Source organism: Equus caballus, chromosome 1 (genome assembly GCF_041296265.1).
Source record: "Equus caballus isolate H_3958 breed thoroughbred chromosome 1, TB-T2T, whole genome shotgun sequence".
NCBI lineage: Eukaryota > Metazoa > Chordata > Mammalia > Perissodactyla > Equidae > Equus > Equus caballus.
The window spans coordinates 104,368,902-104,388,229 of record NC_091684.1 but is presented as its reverse complement, the minus strand read 5'-3'; the positions used below and the strand labels follow the sequence as shown (position 1 = coordinate 104,388,229).

General features: G+C 44.4%; 1 protein-coding gene across 3 annotated transcripts; it reads right to left on the bottom strand.

Annotated features, from left to right (window-relative positions):
• Positions 1-9,660: 9,660 nt before the first annotated feature.
• Positions 9,661-18,455, bottom strand: ZNF774 (zinc finger protein 774). Of its 3 annotated transcripts, none has more exons than XM_001502655.5 (4): positions 18,009-18,455; positions 16,382-16,504; positions 14,789-14,895; positions 9,661-14,315 (listed from the first exon to the last, which is right to left on the bottom strand). In XM_001502655.5, exons 2-4 carry the CDS (start codon positions 16,486-16,488, stop codon positions 13,075-13,077), a joined length of 1,455 nt encoding a protein of 484 aa, XP_001502705.2. In that variant the 5' UTR covers positions 16,489-16,504; positions 18,009-18,455; the 3' UTR covers positions 9,661-13,074. The 3 variants fall into 3 exon arrangements, with proteins under 3 accessions (XP_001502705.2, XP_070086767.1, XP_070086782.1); XM_070230666.1 differs by having other exon boundaries at positions 18,155-18,292; XM_070230681.1 differs by lacking the exon at positions 18,009-18,455 and having other exon boundaries at positions 14,782-14,895; positions 16,382-16,481.
• Between the last annotated feature and the right edge of the window lie 873 nt (positions 18,456-19,328).

Genomic DNA, 19,328 nt, shown 5'->3' with positions numbered 1-19,328 from the left:
ATCTCTGACAAATCACCATTCAATACCACCTCCCAGGTTATAGACAGGATATCACTGAGAAGGTGTTCATTTACTTCCTGCACATCCCTAACTCCCTCTAGAAACCCTTCAGCAAACATTTATGATCATCCAAGTCCTGATCTAGGGACATCTGACAACAACAGCAACCAGGAAGTTGTGGGAGGAAACCAGGAAGTCAGCCCAGAATGGAGTTGGGGCATTGGTTTCCGGGCTGGGGTTAGAATTGGCCACAAGACCCTACTGCAGTCTCAAGACAAAAGACAACATAAGGAGCCATCAAGAGATATAGTTAGGAACCGTGAGCTCAGGAGGTAGCCAGATCAAAGTAGGAGAAAAGAGAGGGAGATGAGACAAGGAACACCAGATGCCTTCACAGGACTGGCCCCTGAGACAAGCCTGCATGGGCAGGGTTCCCTCATGGCATGCTTTTAAACATCTACAGGATGACAAAGGGTTACTACTAACAATAGCTAACTTGTAATGAGTGCCCTCCAGGTCCAGTTCTAAATGTTTGATATGCATCATCTTATTTGATCTTCACAACAGGTCTATGAGGCAGAAACTACTACAGTTCTCGAATTTATGGATGAGGAAACAGACTCAACAATGTTAACTAATTCTCCAAAGATTACACACCTAATTAGTGACATAGCTAGGATTCAAACTGCACCTGACCCAAAGCCCACATATGTGAACACTATTGTCTGCCGATGTGCCAACCCTCATCCATGGTAGTGGCTACCTAGAGAGCAGAGTTGAAAGATTTGTGAAACCACATCCACCAAAGAATGTGATGGATACAGACATAGCAAAGCACCCTCAAGAAGCTTTCAGATGTCAAGAGAGAGTTCGGGGATCACAGATCAGAGAACTGTAGATTTTTACTAGATGATATAAGAAAGTTTCCTAGAAGAGATGTTATTTATGTAAGGCTTCCAAGGAAGACGAGTGGAAAGGGTGAGAAAGAGCACAGGCTGGGGAAACAGTGTAAGCAAAGCCAGGAAACTGTGAAAATGAATTGTGTATAGATGTATGCATGTGTGAATGTGCCTGGCCTACTTCCTAGCTCACTTCACTCTTCTCAAAGAGCAGAAGCCACACAATGCTTCAAGAAGTCCAAGTGGAACCTCTTGGGAAAAATGTCCCATCCTTGCAGAAGGTGTGACCTCCTCTTTCCTTGGGTGCCATGGGTTGCTGGTTGGGGAAGGGGTGGATGTTTTTGGTGGGAGGGGTTATAAATATCCTCTCCCTTTGTTACTCCTCATTCCCGTTAAGATTGGTATTCAGACAGCACGATGCTCACATCCTTTGCAGAATGCCACTTTCCTAGGGGTTCCTCCAGAGGGGAGTGCGGAAAATCTTATGGGGCCTTTCATGAGATTACAGACAAACTGGGGACATTTCTACCATCACTTGTATCACCAGAACAGGACAAGGTAGAATACGGTGAGACTTCAAAGGTATGTAAAGATTATCACAGAAAAAAGTGCGAGAAACACACATATGCAGCCGTGTTCCTCCCTAAGACACTAGTCTGTCAACTGACTCACGATCCGTCTGGCAGGAAAATGGCCAAGTTCTACCTACCTCCTCACAGTACAGAGATGGGCTCTCTGAACCATAAGCACCAATCATGTTGTTCAATTCAGTGGAATCACTGGCAACACCCCCATGTATCAGAGTGTCTTCCGAGGCAGAATTCATAGGTAAAGCTTAATTTCAAGATCATGCCTTGTATTCACCTACTCATTTATACACCAACTGCCCTAAGTGACCTCCCCTCCAGGGAGCCTTCCTTGACTCTCAAAATAGCCCTTCTCTGGCTCCCATACTCCTCTTCATATTGAAACGATATGTCTGTACAGCTGTCTTCCCCAACTACTCTGTGTGCTTCTCGAGACAATTGCCATGTTTATAGCTGTGTCCCCAGCACCTTGGACTGGGCCTGGATGTAATAGGTGCATAATGAATGTTTACTGATTTAAAGTGAATCAGTTGGAAAGATACAATATGGGGTTGGGCGTGTACTCATATATTCTGTTTGTGATATGCCTCTGATTCTGAAGAGGTAGGATAGGCTGTGTCCAGGCCTAGACTCAAGGTCAAGGTGCTGAAGTTAAGTGCTTTAGGTTTCCTTCAGTGGAATCCAAGGCCCCCGGGTAAAGAAATTTATGTATTCTTAGGACACAAATGACAGATTCAGTGCAAAAGTCCTACACGGTACTAAAAGTAAGCTTCTGGCTTCAGGATCCCTAGATTTTCTCTTAAATAATCTGATGGGCAGCTAAAACAGGTGGGATTGACCTGCCATCCTGGATGCAGGGAGAGAAGCCAAACATTTGCAGACTGGGACCTCATGGCGGACAAAGAATCTAGTATCTGGGGCAGAAGGCAGGGTCATACCAGGAGAAGAGGCAGGAAAGTTGATGCCAGACCCCATGTAAGGGTCTTAAATTCTACATTAAGGAGATTCAGATCTCTCCTGTAGACAATAGGAAGCTATTTAGGATTTTATAAGCAGGGGAGGAGTATGATTTGATTCAACAAAGATTTATGAAATGTTTACTTTGCACCAGGTACTAACAAAGGCATAAAGTTGAGTTAAACATAGTACCTGCCCTTTAGACGAGTACACAAATGACAGTAAAGATGAAATAAAAAGTAAATGAAACCCAAGACGTAGACAGGGTTCTAGAGATCCAAAGGAGATCCCATTTGCTTCATGGAGGGGATGTGGGAATACAGCATGAAGAGGGAGTGTTCTCAAGGGGCCTTGAAGAATGATTTCTTTATGAGCATAGACTTCATTGAAGATGCAACATGAAAAGCTAATAAATTTGTAAAAGTTGTTCAACTTCCCTCCTAATCAGGGAGATGCATGTTGAAAACCAGAATGAGAGTCATTTCACACCCATCAGGTTGGAAAAATTAAAAAGTCTGACAAAACTAAGGGTTGACAAGAAAGAATAGTGAAGGGAATATTGATACACTACTGGTGAGAACAGAAATTCGTACAACCACTTTGGAGAATAATTTGGCAATATCTAGCTAAAGATGCACTTATCCTATGACCTCAGAATTCCACTCAGAGAAACTCCTAACGTATCCACAAGGAGATGTACCAAAACATTCATCATAGAAATGCATGTGGCAGCAAAAAACAGAAGTGACCTAAATGGCTATCATCAGGAAAACAGATAAATTGCGGAGTGATTATATACTGAATATTAAAGCAAAGAAATAAATTAAGTACAGCTACATGTACCAACACGGATGAATCTCACAAACATAATATTGAGGGGGGAACGTACAGAATCCTTACCTTGATACCCATTCACATGCAGTTTAAAAAAGATTTTGCAAACCAATATTATACATGGCTTAGGGATCTATGTTAATATCTCCATGTAAATATATATAAAGAGAAGAGAGAGAGCACAAATATAAAGGCACAGGAGTCAGAAATATGAAATTCGGGAGAGTAGAGTATGGATTGGGGAAGGGCTATAATTGGGGAGGGGGTCACAGGAACCTTTAAGTGTATTGGTAAAATTTCCTTTCTTTCTTTTCTTTTTTTCTTCTGAGGAAGACTGGCCCCGAGCTAACATCTGTGCCCATCTTCCTCTACTTTATATGTGGGACACCTACCACAGCATGGCTTGCCCCACGGTGCCACATCCGCACCTGGGATCCGAACTGGCGAACCCCAGGCCGCTGAAGCGGAACGTGCACACTTAACCGCTGCACCACCAAGCCAGCGCCTCTTTTTTTTTTTTTTTTTAAAGAAATTTTATTTCTTAAGCTGCATGGTAGGTACATAGTTGTTCTTTGCACTACCATTTATAACTTTTGTGTACCTTACATATTGAATTTTTAAAAATAGAGTGGATACTTATTTAGCTCGAAGAATTGAGGCAGGAATCAGTTTAGAAAGAAGAAACTGCACCAGTGAGGGCAGACTATGTTCGGGGAATAAAGTGTCATCGTTCTGTTTGGCAGAGTAAAGGGTATTTTATGTCATAAGAACAGCAACTTGCATTTATCTAACATCCTGCACTTTAGAAATCACTTTCGCGTACACCAGCTCATTTAACTCTCAAATTGAGGGACAAGCGTTGCCATTTTATAGACGAGGAAATAGGATCAGAAAGGTTAGGTGATATACTTGTGAATATTTTTCCTAGAGAAAAACTTTAAAAGTTTATAAGGATATACAATAAACAGTGGTGGTTATCTCTGGAAGGTGGGATTTCACTTTTTTTCTTTGTTTAACTGTGTTTTCTGATATTTGCAAAATGAACATGTATTGCTTATGAAGTAAAAAAGTAATAAAGCAGGGAGGGGACGGGAAGGGAACCGGAGAAAAAGCAAGCGACTTCCGCAAAGTCAAACAGTCAAGGGTTTTGATTCTGATCCTATGCTCTAAGTACACAAATGACAACAGAAGAAAAAATGTGTGAACATACGAAAAAATGTACAACTTCACTGGTAATCAAAGAAATGCAAATTAAAACAATATGTAAGAATCGTGTCTATTAAACTAGCAGAACTGTTTTTCAAGGATGAGGGTGTGGTGAAACTGGTAGTCATTTATTGCCGGTAGCATTGCAAATTGGTGCAATTTGCTCAGAAAATGATTTGGCAGCAAAGTGACGGAGCTGTAAAAACATTCACACCCCTGTGGAAATAATGCAAAATGTGGAAATATTTTTTCAGGGCAAAAAAAGATGTTCTCAAGAGCATTATTAATGTGGCAGGGCATCCTCCATTCAGACAGGACATCCAAGTTTGGCAATTCTTAGCAGGGTGGGCCTATGATCTTCTGGATATTTATTTGCACTAATTGATACACATAAGGGGAGGGTTTATTTTTGAAAGAATGGAGGGGATTGGCCTAGCGTCTGTCCTGGCTCAGGCACTTAGATTGTCTTTTTTTTTTTTCTTAGTATAACTCAACCTTTATGAATGGAAAAAGTAAGTCTCTGGAGGAGTATTCTGTTTTCCTATTTGCTTTTTTGTGTTTTTTTTTTTCTTGTGAAATATCTTGTAAATAAAAAGTAGGTAAGTAATTCATATTAATTTAAAAAATTATAATAAAAAGAAAACTTGTGTGCTCCAACACTCAGCTTAAGAAATAGAAACTTATGGGGGCCAGCCCAGTGGTGTAGTGGTTAAGTTTGTGCTCTCCACTTCAGCAGCCTGGGGTTCGCAGGTTCGGATCCCAGGCATAGACCTATGCACCACTCATCAAGCTGTGCTGTGGTGGTATCCCACATACCCAACTAGAGGAAGATTGCCATGGATGTTAGCTGAGAGACAATCTTCCTCAAGCAAAAAGAGGAAGATTGCAACAACAGATGTTAGCTCAGGGCCAATCTTCCTCACCAAAAAAACAGAAAAAAGAAACTTACCATTCTTCTTCCCCATTCCAGTTAACCTCTCCCCTGCATTTTGTATTAATAAACCCTCTGCTTTTTATTACAGTTTGTAATGAAACTGTAACTTGCATACTTACTGCTCAAGCAATATAGTATTTAGTTTTGCCTGATTCTATCTTTATTGCATTTTGACCCTTACTATTTGTATTTTTCTTATTTTTTATACTCAATATTGAGTTTTTGAGGTTTATCTGAGTTGATGCGTATAACTGAAGTTTGATAATTTTCATTGATGAATATTATTCCAGTGTGTGAATTTACCAACCTGGTCAGAAGTGGGGCCACTAAATCTGCATTTTGAACAAGCACCCTGGGTGAGATTAACGCAGCTGGTCCTGGGCTCACAATCTGAGACACATTCATAGAGAACAAAGTCCAAGTTCTTACCACTCAGTCTCCCAACTCTCTACCTCAACCTTTTAATTTCAGTTAAACTGCTTCTCTCCCTTTTTCCAGAAATATTTTACCATCTTTCTTCACCTAGATGACACCTATTCGACAACTGTCCCTATTAAACTACAAATCCCTCCAAGGCAAAGATTATCATCATTGTCATTGTTGTCATTGACATTTATGGAGCAGATACAATCTACCAGGTATTATACAAAGGGTTTTACATGTGTCATCTCATTAATCCTCAGCCAACCCCATGAAGAAGGTTCTGGGATTACAGCACCTTACAGATAAGGAAATAAGGGTTAAAGAGAGGAACTTGCCGGAAGTCCAACAGCAATTAAATGTGGGCCTCTTTCACTGTCTTATTTGTCTTTGCACCTCCAGGGTGTAGTGTAGGACTTGGTATGTAGTAGGCACTCAATAAATGTTTGCGGAGTTGAACTAAAAGGAAAAGTCATGGGGACCAGATGGAAACCATCCTTTCAGTTCAGATGCTGGCAGTGGAGATGGAAAAAGGGGAGCTAAAAACAAAGACGTAGCACTCCAGGCTATTACAGAGCTGAAATCCACGGAGTGAGACTGGGGGAAGGAATGAGGAAGAGACGAGGCATTTCCATTTTTTTTGCTTTGGGCACTCCTGCATTTTTTTGAAAATTTTACAGAAAGCACATGGTGCTTTTACAATTTAAAAAGAGAAAGAGTGTGTAGAGGCAGAGGCCACGTGACTTGGCACCAGAAAAATACAGGAAACGAGGGAGAAAGAGAAATCTAAGCTGACCAGGAGGTTTCAGGTAAGGGTATATAGGAGACTTTGGGGTCATTTGTAGAAAGAGGAATGTCAGGAGGGGTGCTTTGGGAGGAGATGCTGACTATAATTTGGAGATTCTGGGTTTGGGAAGCAGTAGGTCATCCTTGGGGAGGGTCCACCAAGCAGCTGGACTTGTAGGTGTGAAATTCAGGAGAGAGGTTGACCTAGACCCATGTTCTGAGAGATGACGGTTGAAGTCATAAGATTAGTGTGCAGAACAGGAAAGAAAGATAAGAAAGAGGGTCAAAGGTCAGAATGTTGAGGGGCTAAGGCATATCTAATGGGAAGAAGAAGAGGAACCAGGGAGGGAACTTGAAAAGGAGTAGCCAGAAATGTAGGAGAACCATCTCACAGCCACCAAGGGAAAAGAGAATTTCAAGAAGCAGCATATGTAAGTGGTATCAAAAAGTAAACAGTTCTTGAGTGGGAAGAAGATAAACAGGAGGTCTTCAGCTGTGGACATCAAGAGACTTTTGCGAGGCAGGCTGGGGGTGGCCAGCCCTATTAAAATAGCCAATATATGATAGCTTTGAGGGTAACTACATGTTAGTGGAAGCTTGACAAAAAAGGGAAGGGAAGGAATGTGACAATGATCTTGTCTTTTTGTCTGGTATTTCACAGCGCCTGCCATGGTGCTTGGATAACAATTACTTATTGGAGACTTACTACCGGCCGGGCACTGTGCTCAGCCCTTTAGATCATAAATTGTCTCAACGTCTTCAGTTTTCCTCTCTGTAATGTGACTTACACAAAGCTGCCAAATCAAACTTCCTCAAGTGCTGATCCTCCCTCTCCTCTACTGGAAAACCATTGGCGACACCCCATTCCCCAGGGAATAATATCCAAACTCCTCAGTTTGGCAACTCAGAGCCTCCTTGGTGTGGTCCTTGCTCACCCAGACAGCTTCATCTCACACTGCTGCTTTTCCAGCACAAGTTCCTTGTCTGTGAGCATGTATTTCATTCACTCATTCAACGCGCCCTGCACTGCTTTAGGTGCCGAGGAAAGAATGGTAAACAAGAGAAATGGCTCCCTCCTCTCATGGAGTTTACCAAAACAAATAAGTAAACAAGAACATAGCAGACAGCTGTAAGGACTTGGATGAAAATAAAAGAGGCTAATGTGATAGACAGTGACTGTTGGGGGAGGGGGACTAATTTAGATGAGATGATCAGAGAAAGTCTCTGTAAGAAGGTGAGTTTTAGGCTGAAACTTGGTTGCCAAATAGGAGCCTAAGCAAAGATTTGGGCAAGGAACATTCTGGGAAGAGAGAACAGTTAGTACCAAGACTCTAAAGTGTGCCCAACCTGCTGTGATCAAGGAACAGAGAGAACACAGTGGGCTGAAGCTCAGCGAACGAGAGGGAAGGTGATATCGGAAGAAGCGGGGGGGGGGGGGGGGGGGGGGGGGGGGGGGGGGGACGGGCTGGTGTCAAACTGCGGGGGGCCTTGTAGGCTGAGTTAAAGATTTGGGTCTTTATCCTAAAAGCGATGGGAAGCTGCCACTTTTAAGCACAGAGGTGGTGTGATTAGATTTAGGACTTTAGAAGATCCCTCTGGCTTCCATGAGAAGACAAAAACAAAAACAAACTCTGGGCTATCAGGAGGCTACTGCAGGAATTCAGGCAAGAGATGGTGGTCATTTGGGACTAGAGAGCAGCAGTGGAGACAGACAGGTTTGAGAGGAATCTGAGAGGTAAAATTGGTAGGGCTTGTTGATGTGGATTTGGAAATGAGAGAGAGAGGAGGTGTGGAGCATGTGCAAGAAGCTAATAGCCCGGTCACAGGGTAGACACAAAGGGAAAATATGGAAAGTCAGTTACCTCCACACTCACCAACACCATTTAAGCATTCCCTGCTCATGGCTGGGAGGGGTGGCGGGGAGATGTGGCAGAGCCATAAAGCAAGTCACGCATTGCCCTTCAAGAGCTCACATCTTATAGGACAGACACATCTGTAGATACGCAACATGAAAAACAAGGTGACAGAAAAAGACTCAATTGACGTTACAAACAGTGACCTGTGTCTGTACTTATACCGTTCGGAAGTCAGGATAGGAGGGGCTGGAACCTGGGGAGTCTTTGGTTTGGAGGCAATGTGCTAACTCTGCTGGCGGCTATGAGCTTTAGCTTCTCCTCCGGGAACCTGGAGAGGGCGGAGGAGTGGGGGATGGAGAGGGAGACAGGCTCTAAACCACTTGGTTTTATCTTCTCAGGGCACGCAGGTGCACATGTCGAAGAGCCTGCTCACCACGTCGGACAAGCCTGGGGTCTGAGAGAGCCCACATTTGTAAAGTGATAGAGACAGAGGGATCTTTTTCTGACTTAACAGATAAACTGAAGCCTAGAGTGATTAAGTGACCTGTCCAAAGACAGCGGGCTAGTAAATAACTGCACCAAAACTAGAAGCTGGGTCTTCTGACCTCTGATTCTGTGCTGCTTCCACATCCTGTCTCCTAAATTTAGGGTCAATCACAGCCAAATAAGCGACACATCACATTCCCAGCTGGGTTCAGGGTTATGCCTGCTTGTGCTAACATGTAGCTTTTGTGTCCCCTGTGTCTTCTAACTGGTTTCCTCTCGTGGGACACTCTGCCAGGTCATTTTACATTAATCCAGTGCAAAATTCTCAGAATGTCATTTCTGAGGGGTATCATACTGAACTCTGCCACTTTCTCATTCTGCACCCTCCCTCTGGCCAAAACACTTCCATACCCGGAGAGATGGTACTCCTGGATTTTACATAAATTACCCCTCACCTCTGCCTGCCAGGCTTTTCCCCTACCTTCTCATCTGATTTTTATGAATTATGGTTGTTGTTTAACATACTGAACATATTTGGCTTAGAGCAATACTTAGGTAGATCAGATAAATGGAGGTGGGATACTCTCATAGGAATGTAAAATCATTCCCAGCTAATAGGGATGTAGTTTCCTCTCCTGTTTTCAGGTCTGGATAATATTGAGAAATATTAATCAGCAAGTTAGAGAGTCCATCCCTGACGAAGGAACCACTCAAGAATTTATTGAGCTCTTTAGCACACTGCTTTCTGGGGAACCTAGACAAACTGGAGAGGAGTAAGGCAGGAGAAAAACAACAGAATACATTGGACAAGTTATTATGAGGTTTATGCATTTATAAATATCCTGTCACAACAGAGTCTCTCAGTGGAAGGGGCTTAGAAATCTAGGGCATGGAGGCCGAAACTTAGATAGTGATAGTAAAAAATCTAAGGAGTTCTAATCAAGCAGCTATTGTGCTGTTCCTACACAAATTGTACCTCAGGGGACCCAAATAACTGATAAGGGGGAATTCTCTTTATAGAAGTATTCCAACTAATAAATGAAGAAGGAATGATAGAAATAAAATACCACCGTTTGGCAAACCCAAGTGAAGTAAGGGCTTATCGATGGCTACTAACATCATAAGAAAAGAGACAAAATAACACTCTGTACCTTCTGATAGAAGTATGTAAGATCACTATAGCGTATTCTTGCCAAAAAAATCTGAATCTGATCATGTTTACAGATCCAACTGCCAATATTGGGAAAGGAGGGAATAGGAGAGGACGGAATTGGCAAAATACAGATCTGATGGAGACACTACAGGACAGTGAGGTTTCTTCAACAAATGAGATACAAGAAAAGGAGAGAGAGAGAGAAAGAGAGAGAGAGAGCAAAAGGAGGGAGGACTTTAGATCCAGACTTGTAAGGAACGTATCAACCAAATGAATGTAGAGATCTCATTTGGATTTTGATTCAAATAAACTAAAAAGCAAAAACAAAAAACATAAGATAATTGGGGGAATGTGAACAGTGACTGGACTATTTGATGATATTACAAAATCACTGTTAATTTTTTTCAGGAGTAAAATAGCATTGTGGCAGTTTGGTAGAAGAGATGCCTTTTAAAGCAGTGGTTCTCAAACTTGAGCATGCATCATGATTATCTGGAGGGCTTATTAAAACACAGACTGCTGGGGCCCGCCCAGTGGCATAGTGGTTAAGTTTGCCGGCTCTGCTTTGGCAGCCAGGGGTTTGCGGGTTCAGATCCTGGGTGTGGACCTGCACAGCGCGCTCATTAAGCCATGCTGTGGTGACATCCCACATACAAAATAGAGGAAGATTGGCACAGGTGTTAGCTCAGCGACAATCTTCTTCACCAAAAAAAAAAACAAAAAGGGGCTGGCCCCGTGGCCGAGTGGTTAAGTTCACGTGCTCCGCTGCAGGCGGCCCAGTGTTTCGTCAGTTCGAATCCTGGGCGCGGACATGGCACTGCTCATTAAGCCATGCTGAGGCGGCGTCCCACACGCCACAACTAGAAGGACCCACAACGAAGAATATACAACTATGTAGCGGGGGGCTTTGGGGAGAAAAAGGAAAAACATAAAATCTTAAAAAAAAAAAAAACCCAAAACAAACCACAGATTGCTGAGCCCCACCCTAGAGTTTCTGATTCAGCAGGTCTGGGGTGGGGACTTATAACTTGCATTTCCAACAAGTTCCCAGGTGATGCTACTGCTCACATTTTGAGAACCACTGCACTGGATCAACCAGATTTTTTTGTTCTGGTCAATTATCTAATTACCCTTTCAAAGAAAGAGCTTAGATTATCAGTTGAGCTCTATCCCCCATGAGTTCCAGCACTCAGATGGCATTCCAGAGAATGAACTGGTGTTCCAAGGCTGACGTAATAATTTACGTGGTATTGACGTAGAAAGGCTTGAAAGAAAAAACCTTCCATCCACCACTTTTCTCTCTAGAATGTTAAACACCCTACTCCTTCCTCAGCCCCTTGCATCTGCCCTTACCCCTCCACTCTTACTCCACGAGCATCAAGGATCCCCAGCACAGAATCTTGTAAAGCTCTTGGGAACTCAGGCTACACCCCTCCATCATTTCCAAATTCAGGGTGGTTTGATGGATATAATATGGGTCCTCCAGTCCTACAGTGTCTCAGAGACACTCTTAACAAATCCCAGAGCTGGTCTGTTCCATGTTGTTGAAGAGAAGGCCTGCAGCCAAGTTCTGGCTCTTCTGTTAACTATGTGACCCACAATGAGTCCTTTAGCATTTGCAGCCCTTAGGTTTTCAACAGGTTAAAAAAGAAGTCCCTCCTTATGAGAAAAAATGGGACACCTGGAGAGATAATAGCCAGAGTTCCTTGGAAAAAAAGAGATTAGCAATAATACTGTAACATTAAACTTTAGAGATATTACACTTCATAGTGTAACAACAAAGTGCTGGCGTGTGTGTGTGTGTGTGTGTGTGTGTGTGTGTGTGTGTGTTAGATCCTAACAACAACCTTGTAAGGTAGGGCCTAAGAGGGTGGAAGTCTGGCCAATTTATGTGTCAGGACCAGGACTCAAACACCTCACCTCCTCAATGAAGGCAGTGTTCTTTCTAACACGCTGCCTTCCTTCAATTTATTTCAATTAAACTCAGGAATGTACTAGTGCACAAAATGAATGACCCTAAAAGGATCAGAAAGTTGCCTTAACTTAAAACTAAAGGGCCAATGACCCAGAAAATTAGAAAGCAAGAGTGGTTTCCTTCAGCTAAATGCCAGGAAGGATCCCTGTAAAATCATTTAACATTCTCAGCAATTTTGCTTTCACAATTTTACCGTCCTCTTCCAGGTCCCTCTGGCTTGTGCATCACAGGATATTTTCTACGCCTCAGATGGCAGCAAACCTCCAGTGGGAGAACCTCACACGCTGCTCCACAAAGAGCTTCTGAGATTTTTCAGCCTCTAAGTCACAAGACCACAGCTTCTCTATGATAATTCTGCCTCATCATGGCAATGACACATCTGGTGACTAATGTCTGCATAGCACTGGATGGGAGAGTGTTTTCCATTTCATTCAGTCTGTGTTCACACCCGAAACCTTCTAGTTCCACTCTAATTTCTTGCAAATTCTGGGCTTGGGAGGCTGCACTAATAAATTCCTTATTGAGTAATAAGCCTGATAAAACCAACCAACCGTGTATTGAGTGTCTTTTAAGGGCGAGGCACTATATGGAGGGCTTTACAGAAGACCTCTAATCTTAACCATTAATAGTGACAACGTGCCCATTTAGTACTGAGCGCCCACTTTGTGCAGGGACTGCACTAGGTAGCTTACACGTGATCTCTTTGCCACATTTATCTCACTTCTCTTGTAAGAATCAGGCATGAACCATTAAACTCGCCTTTCCCTAAGAGTCAGTTAAAAACACTGAAGGAATGTGTTTTGTGGTCATAACATTACTTGGACCCTGTATGTTTATCCTCGCCATTCAAACATGGAAAAAAGAGAATAGATCAGGGCCCAACTTGAGCCGTTGACGCCCAGGTTCACTCTATTTGGGGTACTCGAAGACAGCGGCAACGGAAATTTGGAAGGGAGCATCAGAACCACTAAAGACTATATTCTAAATCAAATGGGTGTTTTGGTGGCATAAAAGATGTGCTTTCTGACGGAAGCTCTTGTCACACTTACTACAGTGAAAAGGTTTTTCTCCTGTGTGTGTTCTCTGGTGGGTGAGAAAATGGGAGCGCTGATTGAAGGTTTTGCCACACTCAGGACACGGATAGGGTCTGTCTCCCAAGTGGATCCGTTGGTGGGTAATGAAGTGGGAGCTCTGATTGAAGCTCTTCCCACACTCGCCACATTTATAGGGTCTTTCCCCCGTGTGGATCCGTTGGTGCTTAACGAGGGCAGAGCTGTCGGCGAACCCTTTCCCACAGTCATCGCACTTAAAAGGCCTCTCGCCTGTGTGAGTTCTCTGGTGCGTGGCCAGATGTGAGCTCTGACTGAAACTCTTGTGGCAATGAGGACAGCTGAAGGGCCTCTCTCCCGAGTGGGTGCTCATGTGAGCTACGAAATGAGAGCTGTCTCTAAAGCCCTTCCCGCACTCTGGGCACTGAAAGGGCCGTTCTCCTGTGTGGGTTCGTTGGTGCTTAGTCAAATCTGAGCTCTGGCTAAAATTCTCCCCACAGTTATGACATCTGTACGGCTTCACTCCCGTGTGGGTCCTCTGGTGGGTGATGAAATTGGAGCTTCGACTAAAGCTTTTATGACATTCGAGGCACGTGTAGGGCTTCTCTCCCGTGTGGGTCCTTTGGTGCATTATGAGGTGGGGCTTCCGCCCAAAAGTCTTCCCACACTCTGGGCACTCGTAGGGTCTCTCGCCCGTGTGGGTTCTCTGATGTTTGACGAGCGTCGAGCTGTCGCTGAATTTCCTTTCACACCCACTGCATTGGTAGGGCTTCTCTCCTGTGTGTGTTCTGCGATGGGTGACCAGGTCGGAACTCTGTTTGAAGCCTTTCCCACACTCAATGCATTTATAAGGCCTCTCACCAGTATGGGTTCTGAGGTGTCTCACGAGATAGGAACTCTGGTTAAAGCTTTTTCCACATTCTTCACACACAGGCTTCTTTCCTACATATCCAGCCAGGAGCTTGTTTAAATCCTTCTCCTGCGAAAAGGGACCCTGATGGCCCTCTCTTGGAAGAGTTCCATGTTGCCCTTCTAATTCAAGGCCCCTCTCCCAGTTTCCTCCCCAGCTAGGAGTCTGAGAAATATCTTTATTGGCCCTTGCTGAGGATGTTCCACATTGTTCTGCTGTTTCAGAAATGTCCCGATTGAGTTTTACCATCTGATTCTCAAAGTCTGAAAAGTTAACAGAAGTAACAGAATAAAGTTATCAGTTATCGGGAAAGAAAATCAGAAAGCAGCAAAATTAAAATCAGTGTTTTTGCAACAGACTACGCTTAATTTGACTAGTTTGGTTTTCACTTTGTGAAAAATTTATTGAAGTTCATTCAGCTTACAGAAAACGTGAATTCCTAATCCCTTTTTATTTTAAGATGGCCAGATGAACCTTGAGATGACCTTATTATTCTCCAAGCGTATACCACATATTGTCCAAACTGGGCAACCCCTTTCGAAGATGTTAAAGTCTGGACGAAAGTGAAATGCTTACTTAAAATGAAGACTTTCTTTAGTCAATTACTGACTGCCCAAGAAATCAAATTTAAACTTCTAATAGTAAGAACGAAAGTCTGGGGCAGCATTCCAATTTTTCATCTAAACAAGGAATGAAATGCTATGGTTCCTCCCACCAGGTAACACTCACATCTCACCTGTGTGACTTTCCCGTAGGATCTTCCTCATCTCAAAATTCGGGAGTGGCAGGACCCATGGCTCCTCTTTCTGCTCCAGCTGGGAGATCACACTTGGTCTAGAAATGCTATATAGGAGGATGAACATAGGAGGTTAATCTGAGCCAATCACACAAGGCCTGGCCAAAATCTAAACCCTCCTCCTTCCCTAAGTAGAAGAGAACACCCAGGGAAACTCAAATGTGTGTTTGGTCTCATTAAAAGGGCAGTCATTCTATCAATAATCCATTTTTCGAGTTTTCTCAATTTATTAGCAGGCAAACACAAGACAATGAAAAAAAAGGGCAGCCAAGATGAAGTGAGAAAAGAGGGTGATCTCCCCAAGAGACTGAGAAAAAAAGCCTTTTTCCTCCCATTAAAAAAAAAAATCAGGCGCCAGCCCCGTGCCCAAGTGGTTAAGTTCATGCACTCCACTTTGGCGGCCCAGGTTTTCGCTGGTTCGGACACATTAGCTAATTATTAACTAACTATATTTCAATAAATGAGACTTTAAAAAAAGACAATTAGCATCTCACTCATATGTAGAAGATAAAAACAATGACAAACACATAGCTTTGGAGATTGGATTGGTGGTTACCATGGGGAAGAGGGTAGGGTGGGAAAGGGGTGATTAGGCTCACATGTGAGGGGATGGACTATAGTTAGTTTTTGGGTGGTGAACATGATGTAATCTACACAGAATTCGAAATATATTACGATGTACATCTGAAAGCTATATAATGTTATAATCCAATGTTACTGCAATAAAAAAAAAGGCAATTAGCTTTTTTAAAAAAGGACAAAGAGCTGTTCATCACAATACTGGTGACTATTTGGAAATGACCTAAACTTCCCACAAGAAAGGAATGATTATATTTGATTGAGCCGTATGAAACGGCCATTTTATAGGTAAAAAATGGTCAAATATATGATTCAATCTAATGTAAATTACTGTATTCCATACAACAAAATACTAAGTGGTTATTCTAAGTGATGTAGAGAAAGATAACAGTATTTATTGTTGTAGAAATATATTCACAAAACCATGTGTAAGAAAGTATGATGTACAACTGGAACTACAGTAGGATCCTAATTGTTCTGTTTTATTTTTCTAATCATATATATGCTTAGAAAAAAGGCTGGAAGGACAGCAGCTCTTCAGCGGTGGGATGGATGACTTTTATTTTCACTTTGCTTGTCTCCTTCTTCAATGAGCAGATATTACTTGTGTAGCAGGTATGAAGGAAAGCAGGGAGAAGGGGTAGCCATGGTATTTTAGAAAAAGCACTGGGCTGGACTCGTATCTCTGCCACTTAACTCTGAGTCTCAGCGTCCCGAGCTGGAAAAGGGGGATAATAACACACACATCAAAGGCTTATGCTGAGCCATCAACGAAGCCACCTGCAAACCATAAAGTGCCATAGAAAAGGATGTTATTCTCTTTCTGCCAGGGAGGCTACCATGATTCCCACAGAGAGTCAGAGCTCTAGGAGACCAGCATCCCCAGAGACCACTCAGACCTGAGCGCTCTCAAGATATCTGAGTCTTAAATCCAAAGGAGAGTAGCATCCTTACCCGTTGAGAGCCCATTCTTCTACGTGTGCTGGGTGGTGTCCCTGAAGAGGATTCTGTAAGCAGGGTCCAGGTAACCCACTCTTCCCTGAAGTCCCCAGCCACATCATTGAGGGTCATCAGGTCCTACAGCAAGAGACCTCAACATGCATCAACAGCTCTCTACATGTTCTCCCCATTGTCTGAAAACCAAATGACAGCCGTCATGGCCACCAGTACACCCAAACGGAACGCCCTGACTAGAAAGGCTCTCAGGTAAATTCTCTCAACCACGGAAGGGTTGCTTTTCTTATTCTGTTTTTACATAATCCTTCCCTTGGCCAACTCACCCATCACTGAGTGAGGCCTGGGCCTCCCAGACACATCTGCAGAACTTCTGTCTTTGAACACACTAACTTCTTGAGGAACAAATTGTCCATGACACACAAGATAAACAAAGGAGAGCGTGTGCAGGTATAACTTGATTTCTAGAAAGCTTTGGATTCTCTCCAACTACATTTTCTTCAGCAAGCCAGGAAGTCGTGGGCTTAATTCTACTCATATTAGTTATGAGAACAGCTGACTTTTCGCGGCTTGTCGATTGGTGGCAACCTCATGGGACAGCCTATGCAGAACTCCAAAGGGAACTGTCCTGGGGACCATCTATTTCAGGGTTTAATGGAGCTAGAAATGAGACTTAAAAAGATATGGATTACAAGGGGAAAAAAAGGCATGGACAAGCTGTAAAATTAAGCGAAATTCAATGGGAATAAGAACAAAACATGACCCTTGGGGGCTGAAGCAATCATTAACACATTAATAAAGTTGACAGCAGGATCACGAAAAAATTATTTTGAGGGAGATGGTCAGATTCCTGGATGGATCAGTGATTTATTCAGTAAGTAATATGTTGTAAGGTATTAGGGGTCACAAAGAAGTGTAAGATAACATGTCCCTGCCTTAAAGAGTTTCCAATGGAAACAAACACAGGTCAGCCAGCTGAGCCTGCTACAAAGAATCCTGGGTTTCAGTGCAGGATGGACCAGGTGCGGTGAGGGGGTTTTTCCCTTTCCCATCTTCCGTCTCACCATCAAAGCACCGGTCCTACTAGAACACACTCGCAAACACTTCTCGTGGAGACAGTTATGCATTTACAGACATTGCTCTGGGTCACTGACAAAGTAGCGAGTTTCTAAGGATCTAAAAACCCTAGGGATGCAATTCATCTGTCTGGCTTAAAACCTTCACAAGCAAAAATAATGTCAGTAGGAAGTGGACATTGGAAGGAGTTTTGAGCATACATTTTATTTCTGCATCCATTACAAAACACGACAGCAGGGCCGCCTGCAGGAGGCGAGTTCTCAGCCACTGTCCCAGAAACCCTGTTTCCCGCCCAGCCTCCTGTCCCCTGCACAGGTGACCTCGAAGGCCGTGCAGCGCCCAGGTGCTGTGACTAAGTGCCATTGTGAGGAGCAGCCCTCTGCTCACTGGGGTTATTAATAGGAACATGACCGCAGGGGCAGCGCCGACACCCATCTCCTCCCTCGTGGTGCTGCAGGCCCCAGTCGGGGGCCGGGGACCTCCATGAGGACCAAGAGCACGGATGGGGAGGATGAGCCATCCCGACGACGGCGCGGAAAACCGCAGCTACCTCAGCCCGCTCCTCAGCAGGACCTGCGGGCTCCGAAGGGCGGGCGCGGGGACCCGGCAGCGACACGTCGGGGCGGCGGGCGCGCCCTTCCACGCCCCTCTGTGGTGCCCGGGTGGCCGCCGCCGTCTGCTTCCCGGATCACTCACCGCCCCAGGGCCCAGCCCGGGGATGGAGCAGGAAGTGAGTCCTCCACCGCCGAGCCGCACCCGGCCCGCAGCGCCGAGGTGGTCCCTCCCAGAACCCGACTGTGATTCGTGCGTGACAGGACTGTGGGGACACAGGTGGGACTCCAAGCCCGACAGCCAGCCGCCGGAAAACACCGCCTCTGTCCTCTTGCCATTGGCTCCTCAGTTTCCATGACGAGATACCTTCCCCGTCCATAGGCTGATTGGGCTTTCAATCACCGCGGGGCCTTCTGGGAAATGTAGTCCAGAGCAAGATTTCCTCAAAAGACGAGCACCGGGACGCCCAGTTCTGAACGGTGACAAGTGCTAAACCCGATTCCCGCGCTACCTGACTGCGACGGGGGCTCTCCGGAGCTGACGGGGTCTCCAAAGACTGTACGTCCAGAGAGGGATCTGCAGGTGCGAGCCTCCTGGCCTCACCCAACTACCGCGGAGCAGCCTTGCACCACCGGCGGCGTCTCCCGGGATCTGGCGCCTCGCCCTTTCAGAGCGCCAAGCAGCACATTGCTCCTACCATGCTGCGCATCCTCCTCTGCCCGGTCCCCTGCCCGAGCCCCGGGTGGCCAGAGCCTGGAATGGTGTCTGCCATCTCACACTGGGCTTAAGAAACCCCAAGCAGAAGCCGATAATGGAAAACAGATGTCTGCGTCCTTCCATTGGCATCACAGTTCCCAGGCATATCTCCTCCCCGTTGGTTAAGGCACTGTTAATAGCCCAATGTGGCAGGCGAGGGCGTCGAGTACTATTCTAGGAAGTGTGTATTGGGTTCCAAACTGTGGAGGCTCCTGGGTCTTATGTGAGAGCCAGTGTTCCCTTGTGGGCGGGCCCCTACCTAAAAAATAATAGAGGCCTTACCTTACAATGAAGAAAATGGGCCTGTCTATCCTATTTGTTGATTCAATACAATTTAAAAAAGAAAAGAACATTTTGTGATGCACTGTAAAATGCTTAGAATTACCAGCCAATGGGCTATTGTGGAAGAAGCCTTTGATGCTAATTCAACCATTCCTTCAACAAACATGTCTAGTGTGTCTTCCAACAAATATTCACTGGGAACGTGCTATACTCAAGACGGTTCTGGGCACTGTGGTGACCCACAGGATCACACATGACCCTCGATTTCATGAAGCTAACA